General features: G+C 44.5%; 1 protein-coding gene across 1 annotated transcript in view; it reads right to left on the bottom strand.

The window, feature by feature from the left end:
- Positions 1-12,914, bottom strand: part of GRIN2A (glutamate ionotropic receptor NMDA type subunit 2A) — a 365,414-nt gene that overhangs the window by 140,294 nt on the left and 212,206 nt on the right. The window contains exon 4 of the mRNA XM_044747218.2: positions 10,220-10,812. Coding sequence (XP_044603153.1) covers positions 10,220-10,812 — 593 coding nt within the window. The remainder of the gene's footprint in view (positions 1-10,219; positions 10,813-12,914) is intronic.

Here is a 12,914-nt window from a genome sequence, read left to right as displayed (position 1 = left end):
AAATTTCATGACATTGCAAAAAAAAAGCTGGACACCCACCCCACCCTCTGCCAGAACAAATGATTTTCTTCCAGCTTTAGAAGACCACCTACAAATGAATCCAGTCTGGTGAGTGGGAACCCTCCTTGGGTAATTCAGTAAGTTCTGGCCTTTGGACAAGCCACTCTAGGGACAAACAGCTCAAATTCTCACCTGTAAGTTGAATGGAGAAGTAGGTTTGTGACCTACGGCCACATAAAATGACCACTTAGTCCCAGATGACTATGTCCCACACACTCCCAGCTGCAACTTTAGAAGCCAGTTTTGTTTTGTTTTGTTGTTTTGTTTTGGGAAAATGTGACTCAAAGATCAGAGGCGCCTCTCCAATCTTGTGGAGCGTCCAGTCACAGAAAATCATAGACCAGCAGTTCTTTAGGTGATTTCTCCAGAATTCGGTGAAGCTGCAAGCGTATAGGATGAGAGATCCATGTGGTCTTCAGATCTAGTTGTCCTGAGCCAGGATAAGGATGCCTGGAGGTGAGGTATCAGAGTTTCCCATTATCACTCATTCTGATAACTGCCCCCCCCCCCCAGTCTTCAGGTTCATCAAGTTCTTATTTTGGTAGTGATTGTAAATAATGGTGATTATGATAAAAGTAATCAATCCAATACATCTTACGATTAAACAAAGGCTTAAACAGGCCATGAAGGTAATATGAATGAGTAAGTGGTCCAGATAGGGACTAAGGTGAACTGGGCAGGCCTTCCTCAATCTAAAAGTCACTTCCCATGTCCGGTTGACCATCTCCAGGTAGGAGGAACGATCTGGTCCAAGATGGCGACAAGAGGGGGCTCCTGAACTCACCTCCTCCCACAGACACACTGAATCTACAGCCACACACGGCGCAATTCCCTCCGAAAGAAATTCAGAAACTAACCGAGTGACTCCAACACATCGAGTGAATGAGGAAACACCCAGATTGGAAGGGGCAGTAAATGCTGAGATAATTCTCCCCATAAACCCACCCCCGGCCCAGCAACACACAATCAGGAGGGAACTCGCAAACTGCAGCTTTTTCCTGAGGAGCGGAGGGGTTGGACCCAGCATCTAGTGTCCCAACTTTTCAGACTTCCAGGCTTATGATCATCAGCTCTTCGTATTTTCAAGATTAGCTAAAAACACAATTTTTCACACAATCTTACAATTTTTAAACATCGAGAAATTCAACTTTTGAAAGTGGTAAAAACATTCTGTGAGTTAAAAAAAATTCTCACAACTACAGGTCAATTTGCAGCCTCTGAAAGGAGTATCATGGGGCTAGATCCAAACAAAACTGGATATGAGGTTTGCTTCCATTTTATATTAGCTGTGTGGCTTTTGTCAAGTTACGTAACTTCTCTGGTCCTCAGTTTCCTCATACGTAATATGAGTTATTATGACTGATAATTGACCTGCTAGTAGTCTATCCAGGCTCCATTTCTCTCTTCCTCATTCTTAACAGAACTCACATTGGTGAGACTCGTGCCTCCCATAAGAATCTACAGGCCTTGGGGGAAGCTTACCCCATTCCCAGCTTTAAGAGTTGGACTGGTTTGATTTAACCTAAGCCTATTTGCCTTCTCAGTGATTGAGGCAGGAGTCCAGAATTAAGCCAGTCAATACATGGCATTTTCAAAATAGCTATTATTGGCCCAATAATGTGCACATGCTCTACTGTAGCCACAAAGAAGTCATCCCAGGTGTGGCTGGCAGCAAACTTGAGGTCATGAAGGGAACTAGTTGAAGAACAAAGACCACACCCCCCAAAACACAGAGTCAAGAGATCATAGGGAAAAGAACCAAAACCTTGATCATCCTGTACCTGAAGTCCAATCTACCACTGAAATTCCTGTTATATAATAACAGGAAGTTTTAAATAAAAGGAAGTTTTAAAAATTCAATTTAATTAGGGGCTGGCCCAGTGGTGCAGTGGTTAAGTTCACACGTTCTGCTTTGGGAGAACGTTTTATTTATTTAAATTCCTGTTATATAATGTACTTAAACTGACTGGCACATAGGAGGCACTCAATACATGGTAGGCCATATCATTAGAGTATTTTAATATTTCCATCATATCACATTTTAAAATACATATGGTTTATAATGTAACTTTTGAAACTTGAAGTTGCCCTCCCCCCACACATACATACTGATGTATTAATTAAATTGGTTTTTTTTTTGAGGAAGATTAGCCCTGAGCTAACATCTGCTGCCAATCCTCCTCTTTTTGCTGAGGAAGACTGGCCCTGAGCAACATCCATGCCCATCTTCCTCTACTTTATATGTGGGACACCTGCCACATATGGCTTGACAAGCGGTGCCATGTCCACACCCGGGATCCGAGCTGGCGAACCCCAGGCCGCCACAGCCGAAGCTGCGAACTTAACTGCTGCACCACCGGGCCAGCCCCTAATTAAATTGAATTTTTAAAACTTCCTTTTATTAATAGTGATGGGAATGAAAAGGAGATGAGCACAGGCGTCAGGAGAGCCGCTCTCCTCATGCAGGAAACTGAGCAGTGTGCATTTACTCCTTGCGTTTGGATGGGACTTAACCATATGAAATGAATCCTCAGGAACTGGCTGTGGGGATTTGGACAAGAAGACACCAGACATCAGCAGATAAGCCAGTTCATTCACCAAACCTCGGGGCCTGTGTCAACATGCAGCTGGCCTCCCCAGCCCACGCAGAGCCCAGCTAGCGTCACCAGGCTGACAGTGACTCCTCCGTCCCTGGGACTCAGGCCAGGCTCTGAGGCACCAGGACGTGCACGGGGCTCAGTTACACCTGCAGGCAGGCGGCATCCACACGGAGGCAAGAGAGGAGGAAGCAGAGACGCAAGAGGATGAAGGCAGAGAACAGGGGGAGAGGCCCGTGCTGGCTGTCTAGCTCCCACCTGGAAGGGACGACAAGGAGGCTTCTGTCCTGCATACGAGGAGGCGCGTAGACAGACTCTCCTCCAGGACAGCAAAGGAAGGACAGCTTGTAAACAAACTGGCCCCAAGCATTTGCCCCTCACGCTGTGCCACATGCCCTCCCTTACGATGGGAGGGATTTTTAATTTTGTTGTTTTGTGTGCCATCAGGTGTTTCCCAGATCATGTCAAGAATGAAACAAAAGCAGAGATTTTTTTCCCCTTCCTATAGTATCATCTCCTCCTCTCCCCAGACCCAAAGCCTGGCTCACCGTCTACCTCATGGCTCCAGCCCAGTAACATATTAGTTGCCTTTGCCTCAAAGGATGCACTGCTCTGATGATTTGCCTGGCAGTTCATCACATGATAAATTTTACTTTTCCACGTATTGATTAAAATTGCTGGTGTGATTATTTAACTCTCCTAGGTTGCACTAAACCCGGATAGATTAGCAATGGCTATAGATAATAAATCTTTGGCAGGTCCATTCTACCTATCACGATGTCTAGCATATCGCAGACACTGTACAGACACCCACTAGGCTCCAGGACAAAATCAAGATTGGGGACAGAGAGTCTCCACGTGGGGAGATGCAGCTGGAATTCACAGCCCAATGCCTTCTCTCCAGCAATCTCTTTCCCCTCAGGGGTTATTTCCCAATTAATGCTGCAGCTCTTCATGGTTTGAGCCCAGTCCTGAGTCTTCATCTTCTCCTAGGTGACCTGACCCAATCCTGGTGCTTTACCCGCCACCAATAAGCTCAAAACCTGTGTGCTGTAATTTTCAGTCTGAACTCAGACTCTTCTCTCCAACTGGCCTACTTGAGATTTCCACTTGGATGTCTCAAAAGTGTGTCAGTTGAACGTGTTTGAAACTATATGTTGTTCCTGACTCACTCTCTCCCAGTTTGTTTCTTCTCCAGTTTTGTAAAAGCCACCCCCATCTATGCAGCAGCACAGGTGCAAAATTATTGATCGTCACATCTCTTTCATCATTTCATAGCCATCCACCAAGTCTTGTGAATTTTACCTCCAAAACGTGCACCGAGCCCGCCCACCCTGCTCTGAATTCGCAGCCTGACTCCAATCCAAGTCACAGCTTCCCTCTCCTGGACTATGAGGTGGTCTCCCAGCCGGTCCCCGTGCACACACATTTACACCCCCTGCCCCAGTATGCTCTCTGTCAGCAGGCACCCGGGTAACAAAGATGGTGCTTTTCTTTGCTTTATCTTTTCACAGAAGACAGTTGCAGCAAATTACTAGTATATGTCACCAAATTAACAAGTTTCAAAATGGAAACTTCCCTGGAATTCAACCCTGGAGGAAATAGATCAATACATCTCTTTGTTAGGCGTGCTGGTCCCCAGATCCAAAGACTTGCATCTGGCCTAAAGCAAATCTGAACAATATTTATGCTCTATGCGTGACCCCAAAACAACCCAAACCACCTTTCCTTCAAGGTAAAGGCACAGCCAACTTCTGGTTCTCTCAAGGTGCCAGCATCGGGTTTCCAACATTTGTCGACCTATTCACTGGATGCCAATTGGAGATGATTGACTCGCATTGCAGGGTTGGCATACAGTCCTTTTGACTTTCAGCCAGAAAAAGAGAGGACTGTGTTCCAGGAGAGATGCCACAAACAGCAATGATGCCGAGGAGAGAATGTTGACTTAGCTCTCAGGCTGAACACTGAGAGAGCACAGCCCACATCTCATGGGTCGATCGGGACACAGAAGGAGTCAGATTGAGCTGTGCATTTGGCCCAGGGAAGGAGAATTAATGTCTGTAGGGTGCCAACTATATCCTAGATGCTTTGCTAAGTAAATTACATGCATTTAAGTGTCGCCATAATCCTCTATGGTTGGAATTATCTCTGTTTACAGTGAAGGAAATGGAGGCTCAAAGAAATTAAGTAACTTGCCCAGGACAACCTAGATAATGAGAGGGTTTGAACAGAGCACTGTCCAAACCCACATTCCACAGCCTGGTGGGATGTACTTGGGCTCTCAATTTGGCACATGCCCCTGGATTCTCGCCCTACATATCTCTTTGAGGTTCAGCCATTTCCCCCCATTCCTGAGTCCAGAGACCGGGTTGGACTTGCAGTACAAGCCCAGAGGATGGCTTGGTCTCCTGGGTGCTCAGTGTCATTGGCAGAAGTGTTTGTCGAGCATACGGCAATCCCACAGATAAATATTTGTGAAGAGTTATCACATTCACCCAGGGAAGTTTTAACTCCGGTCAAGCTCAGAGAATTAACTGAGCATGCTCTTTTATCAGCACTCATAAAGAAACCAACAGTGATAATTCTGACTATTGAACAAAAATATGCCAACCAGGTTTAGTGCAGTCTCTTAATGGGTCATTAAACCAGAAACATTTCCTGTGGTTATTTTAGAAAGGAAGATGGAAAAAAAGTGTTAATGTAACTTGAATATGAATTAAACTCACTCTCGTTTAGACATCTTTCTTCCATTCTCCTTCCTGTCGGGGTGATAATTTACAATGTTGTTGCTTCTCAGAGCAGAAACCCAACCTCATAAATCAAGAAGTTAATGTAAAACACATAAGTGGTCGAGCCAGGTCTCATCAATTAAGGCCAATAACTTCCCTTCAATACTAATTCATAAGTCTCCCAGGGGAAGCTGTTCTTTTCGTACTCGTGTGTGCTACAGATTGACTTGAGCGCTTCTATGTGACTTCCAATGCAGGGACTTCTCCTGCTCCTCTAACTGAAACGGAGCCACAGGACATAGAGTCAGAATTCAGTCATTAAGAAGCAAGATGGAAATACACGCCATTTCTCACTTCCCTGCCTGTGCATAGGTTGAGTGTAACAAGCACAAATCAGAGTAATAATAATGATGACGACCATCATTACATTATAATAATAACAAGAAGACAATAATGAGTTGACAGTTATTTGTGAAACGCCTACTACCTGCCAGGTACAATATAAGTGTTATACATATATGTTTTCATTTAATTCTGCTACAGTAAGAAGAGATGACTATAAGGCACACACATATTTTATCAATAATAGTAACCATTTATAGACTGCTTTCCGTATGCCAGCCTCTGGGCTAAGAGACAAAATTTTTCTTAGCCCCATGCTATATCTGAGGGAGCAGACGTGGAGGAATTAAGCGACTTGCCCAACGTCTTAGATCTAAGGGGGTTCAGATGAGGGATTCACACCAGGCAGTCTTGGCTCCAGCGCCCACTCTTAACCGCGATGCCACGCGGACTCCCAGGCAGCCCATCCGCCAGTGAACTGGACAGATTCTTGGAACAGAACTGGACAGAACAGCCTGGATTCCGTACCAGCGGAACAGGTACTGGTTTACCTTCACAGCTCCAGGAGTTGCCAGTGATGCGCTCTACGCTTGGCGAGGGAACAGATGTTTAATAACTTTGCGAGAGCAAGCAGGAGGTTACATAACACAGCTGAGCTATTTTTGAACTTCGGAAAATGCTGACTGCTCTTTTCAAAGTGCCTTCTGTAAAACTAGGAAGATTCGACATAAAGAACATTTCTCCCTTCCCCCACTTTGTTTTTTCCTGAAATCCCAGGAACAGAAACAGGTCCATGGTAAGATCATTGACACATCATCCTCAGCCGGCAGTCCTTGGTACCAGGTCCAGCATCGTAGACAATAGGTCATTGTGACAGCATCCTAACTACACATGTTCTGTGTGCAAGAGTATAAGTAATGTCCATGAGGACCACGGGGGACATGTCTAGGTAGCCCCAAGATGTCATGTTCAACTACTTAAAGCTGGACCCCACATCCCCCCAGTAATGCCTCATGAAACCATCAGGTGTGACTTCAGCTGAAGCTCTTCCAAAGCTATTTGCATCCTCTCAGTGGGAGTAACGAGAGCAATTTGTTTACTGGATGCTTTGCAAAATAAGATTTTTTTAATTCAGCTGAAAATGGAGCTTTTTAAAGCTTGAAGTGAGAAGCCCTAACTCTGGAGTCCCGGGCTTCCACGGAACAAGCTAACGAGTCCAACTCAGGTCGCAGAGACACCTGTTCTCTGCCTTCAGCTATCCAGACGGAAGATCCCCTTACCATCAGCAACCTAAATGTCCATCAAAGGGGGATGATCAAATAAAAGACAGAACACTTATACCACAGGATACAAAACAGCAACCAAGATGAATACGCTAGAACCACATGTGTCCCCATAGATGGATCTTGAACCATCAGGGTGAGGTAAAGGAAATTCTAACACATTAGATACCATTTATGTACATTAAAAAGGACAGTGCATTGGGTCTCAGGTTGCACGTACCTCTATTTTGAAAGTACAAAATACGCACGTGGATTTGGATACCTACCCAGTCCATCATAGTGCTTTTCCCTCCCGTGGAGAGAAAGAGAGCAAAGTGGGACTGGAGAGAGGAATAACCAGGACTTCTACATTATCAGTGGTATTCCCCTTCTTGTAAAATTTTGAATCAAATGTGACATGTTAACTTTTGCTCTCTGTGGTGAGAATTGGGATGGGTGTTGTAGCAGACTGTAGTTTTTTGCACTCTTCTTTTTTCTCAATATTAAAAAAAAAGAGTTCTTGTTGCCCGAGTTTGTCTTTGGACAAATTTCCCCCACCTTCATCAGACTGTACATTCTTTGAGGAGCAACGTTATATCTTAATTCTTGTATGTATTCCGAGGGCTAGCGCAAGGTCCGTTGGATAGAAGCAGCGATGGATGGGGGATAAAGAGATATGATGCCCTTAATCTTTTTCTTAAAAACTGCCTTCTTTGGGCTTTCTCCAAGCTCCCAGTCCTTGCTTTTCTGGGGGGCGGAGTTAAGAAACACTATGATGGGGAAGTGTGGGGGGGGGACCCACTGCTTGCGCTGTTACCCCAGTCCCACCCACTGGGGGGCACCACCAGCGGTCCATGGGTGGAGAGATGTTTCATTAAACACCAGGCAGTGGATGATGACTTAACACACTTGCATTTCTTCTCTGGGGCTGAAATACCATCTACAAAATTGCTGTCTTCAAAGCATAACTCCTGGAAACAGCTCAACAGCATTTCACAGCAATAGGATTTTTTTTTTCTTTTTTTAAAGAATGGTTCTGGGTGGGCACTGCAAGAGATCTGAATGTCTTACCACTTATCCTTCTCAAATTCCTTTTCCTGTATATACTATATTTCAATTTTCCTAAAATTGAGTTATGTTCCCATCAAAATTATGCATCTCTGACTAGTCCAGCTGCAGGGCACTTCTCATGGGAAGTAAGAATTCATTAGCCCAGGCCTTGTCTTTCGGCTGGCAGCAATCCTGTCTCTGGAAGAGGCACTCGTGTCTCATACTGATTTATCTGGGTTCCTGCCCGATATTTGGACAATTATTTAAAATGCTGAAAGTGGCCATGTAGCAACAGGATCGTTAAAGACGGGGAGAGGAAAGAGGAAGGGGGAAAATTTCAAAGGACCGTGATTTCTTAATTCAAGAGTTCATTTTTCAGATTGTAGAAAGGCATATTCTGTCTACCCCATCACACACACACACACGTACACACATACACACCTCTATAGCTCCAGCCCAGAGATAATCCCTGAACTGTAGCAGATTCAAAGTCCTAAAACCTTCCAGAGACGTTTCAGCGTGACATGTTACTCTGCGGATAATTAACGAACCTGGTCTGCCAACTGTCACTTCCGATGACCAAAAACAACGTCACTGATGCTTCTGACACTCACTAAATAGTTACAGGTGCGAGGCCCTCTGCTAGGCAGCACTTCTTATGTATCACCTCATTTAACACTCACGACAACCCCTAGGATGTTGATTCTCAACGTGTGGTCCCCAGACCAGCCACATCAGCCTCACTCGGGAACTTGTCCAAATCGCACATTCTTGGAGCCCACCCCAGACCTACTGAAACAGAGGCTGAGCGTGGGGCCCACAATCTGTGTTTTACCAAGCTCTCCCAGTGATTCTGACGCATGCTCAAGTTTGAGAACCTCTGCCCAGAAAGTAGGCACTATTATCATCACTGTGCAACGGACAACTGAGGCCCAGAAAGGCAAAATGACTGTCCGAGTCACAGAGAAAGTGGCTGAGACAAGATGTGAACCCTGACAAGTCTAATGCGAGAGCCCAGTCTCTTAATCACCGTGCTACACTGCTCGTTGTCTGAGGAATGAGCACGGATTAAATCAGCAAACATCAAGTGAAAATCATGCCAAACGGGTGTAGGAGTGATCGCTCCAAGGCCCAACAGCTGATCCATAATGACAGCCCACAAAGAACAATGACATTGCTCAGCAACATAAAATTTAACTTAAATGTCTGCTGAGACGGGAGTAGTTAAATAAATTATGGTACATCCATGCGACGGAATATAACTCAGCTTTAAAAGAGATGTTTGCCAAGATTTCCAATGACCTACAAAAATACTGAGGACATAAGAAGGGAAAAAATTCAGATACAGACTCAGACAGAGATGAGGAGCCCCAGAGTAAGCAGTTTTCCCAAAGTGTCACACGTTAGTGAGGACGTGGGAAGTCGAGTGATTTCATAAACTGCTGGTGTGACTATAAATTGCCATAGTTACTTTGGAGGAGAATTTGGCAATAGATACTTAAATTTTAAAGCGCACATGTTCCAGGACCCCCAAATTCTACTTCTTAGAATCAACGTTAGAGAAATACTTCATGTGCATGAAGAGACATGGAGGATGATTATCAATGCAGTTCAGTTTCTAATGGAAAAACACCTGAAACAATCTGAATTTTTGTGATTAACAAGACTGGATAAATAAATCATGGTTTATCCCTATTGAGAAATGCAATGTGTAAGTTACACAGAATATGGATATTCATATATATCTCTCTATGCATGCACTTACACACATATCTACATATACACACATAACTCTACATATATTCACACGTGTGTGCATGTGTGTTCATATGCATGTATACAAACATACTTGAGATATAGCTATGGATAGAGAATGGATAGATAGATAGATAGACGGATAGATCTCAAATGCAGGTTTCCAAGATATATTGTTGAGTACAAAAAGTAAGTTTCATAAAACAAAGCATACTACTTAAAAACAAAAAGAGACGAGACGAGAGGAAGAGGAGAGAGGAGAGCAGAACCAAAAAAAAAAAATCTCATAAGCACACACACAACATTCTCTATTTTCAGTGTACATTTTCAGCAATGGGTATGCATTGCTCTTAGTATTTAAACTAACAAACAACAACAACAAAGCTGATCCCACTTTGGGAGACAAGCAAAGAGCCCCTCTTACTGGTGCAGAGTGTGCTGCGGGGCCTCTGGCCTCTCCGTCTGCCCGTAGCAGCTGGCCTTGGCCTCCGGAATGTAAGAGAATCTCTCCAACATGGAAGACGCGGCGGTGGTCAGGATACCCAGGCCGTCCCTCACTCTCGCCTCCAGGCTGTAGTCCCAGTCATCGTAGGAGACTGAAATGAGTCCCGATGGAAACTCTTTGGGGATGAGCTCTGTGTTCCCAGAGACCAAGCTGGGGACAATCCAGAAGAAATCATACCCGGTGAGGCCAAGGGAGCGGGCCTCACTCAGGATGAGAACGGCCTCATCTTTGGAACAGTAGAGCAAGATGACAGAAGAGTGAATCTTCTTCAACTGGACTTGCGTCTTTGCGTCCTCGAAGGAAGTGTCCAGGGTGATCACGTTCTGCATGTCCCAGCCCACAAAGCTGTTGTCCACTGTGGTCTTGATGAAGCTGATGAAATCCCTGTAGCCAGGGAAGATGGTGGTCACCAGGGAGAAGACATGCCAGTCGTAATCCTGCATGATCTTCAGCATGACTGTGGCTTGTTGCTGGATGGACGCTCCAAATTGGAAGAAGGTAGAGGTCGGATCCTGCCAAGAGGTAAAAAAAAAGCAAAACTGAGGATGAAGCAGAAGGAAGTTTTTATAGAACCATCTGTCTTTTTAGGCTTAAAGAAGCTCCTTCCTAGAAATGAGGGGAAATAAATCACACATCTGTTCATTCTCAAACATTCCTGAGCACCCACTATATGCCACGCTCTGGAAGAGATGCTGGAAAGACAAAGATGAGAGAGGCCCCTGAACATGGAGCCCACAGCCTGGTACAGGGAAGGACATCTGTTATTTTCGCCAGCCCATCATCTATCCTCCTCTAGTTCATCCCATCCCTTCCCATTGAGTCTATATGGTTCCAACAGAATGAACTCTATCTGGCCCCCAGGTGCATGACTGGAAAATGAAGCCAACAGAGACAAAACATCAGATTATAGAGACATATTCCTGATGACATGCTTGAGCACCTGGACTCTGCCGTACCTGAAGCCATTTACTCTGGACCTGTTGGTTATGTAAGCCAAGAAGTTCCCATTTTCACTTGAGCCCACATGAGTAGGATTTGTGTCACTTGAACTCTAGACTCCTGTGTAATATAAAGTATAATAAATGTTAGGTGGACATCTATCTGTTCAATCAACAAATATTTGTTGAACACCTAATTATGTGGCAATAACACTTTAGAGCCTGGAGAAGTGATGATACACAAGGCAGACAGACATGGTCTCTGCCTTCATAGATCTGGCGGGAATTTGAGGAAGAGCAACTTCCATGGACTGGGAGCTGAGAGCGGCAGAAGAGGGTGTTGAAGGAGTATCCAGGTACAGAAGAGCGGTAATGGGGGGACACTACAGTCAGGGGAGCGCTGAGGATGCATCCTGACTATTCCAGGAACTGAAGATGAGCGCATCATGGCTCACGAAGTAGGGGATAAGACGATGTTGAAAGGCTTGGCAGGAACCCTGTCGTGTATGGCATCAGAGACTATGTTCAGAGGCTTAAACCTTATTCTAAGCATAAGGGGGAGCCTCTTAAACTGGAAAGTGACATGGTAATTTGTGTTGGGTTAAAGGGTCTCTAGTAGACCTGATGTCTCCCCGAGTCTGTGATCTGATCACAAGAATCCATTTGAAAAAGGCAGGCGATGCTACAGCTGTTTAATTTACAAACTACCCTCAGACCCCTTAACTCGTCAAATCCCCACGATGATCCTATGAAGCTGGTATTGTTGGCAGGGGAAAATGAGGCTCAAAATGATCACATAGGCTAGCAAGCATCCGAACTCAGTCTCTGATTTCACATCCACCTCCCTTTACAAGCCACAACCACAGCCTTCTTGGGAATCATTGAAGATCCGCACATAGCAGATGCTTCAACCATGTTGTCGAATGATTGGCATGGTGCAAAAATGCCAACTAAACAGAAGGTAAGTCTCTGTGTTAGAGCAAGACAGGACTGACAAATGCTGAGATACATTTTTTTGTCTGGGAACTGGAAGAATTCTCAAACAGTGCTTATCATATTGCATCCATGTTTCATTTTGCATGCTGTATTGGCCACGTGCAGTGAACACAACCTCAAAAGTATGAATATGGGGATTCCATTTTGTGTGTGTGTGTGTGTTAAGAGTGGATGATTCTATTCATGTCTTTCAGAAAGATACTTTGTAGCTGTGCGTGTCAACTCTTTCAACAAGTCTACCTCATTTTTCTGTGGGTGTTCACCAAACAGAACATTTTTACCGAATGGGCCAAAAGTGCTAGTTCTTCAAAATAGTCCCCTTTTCTAAAATGCATGGGTCTGGGGGATAATTCGAGTGCAGTGTGACCTGAAGGGAAAGAGAAAAAATAGGACTAAATCCCTTCTGGGCCCCTTCCAACATTACTGTTCTATTAAATCAATTAAATCAATTAAGTTAAATCAATTAAAGTGGGTAACAGATTAAAGACTTTGTATAATTACCTTTTCCCCTACAGTAGCTTTTGGAGAAATCCAATATTCTGGGATTGACTAATCATTTTAAATCACGCTTCAACAAGACTCTGAATTGCTCAAGGGCAGAGATGTTGCTGTCCTCCTCTTTCTGTCCCCAGAAGCCGACAGAAGCTTGGCACAGGACACATCAGTAAATGGGGGATAAA

The sequence above is a fragment of the Equus asinus genome, chromosome 14 (genome assembly GCF_041296235.1).
Source record: "Equus asinus isolate D_3611 breed Donkey chromosome 14, EquAss-T2T_v2, whole genome shotgun sequence".
Lineage (NCBI taxonomy): Eukaryota > Metazoa > Chordata > Mammalia > Perissodactyla > Equidae > Equus > Equus asinus.
The sequence above is the reverse complement of the archived record's forward strand: the minus strand, read 5'-3'. Positions and strand labels throughout refer to the sequence as shown.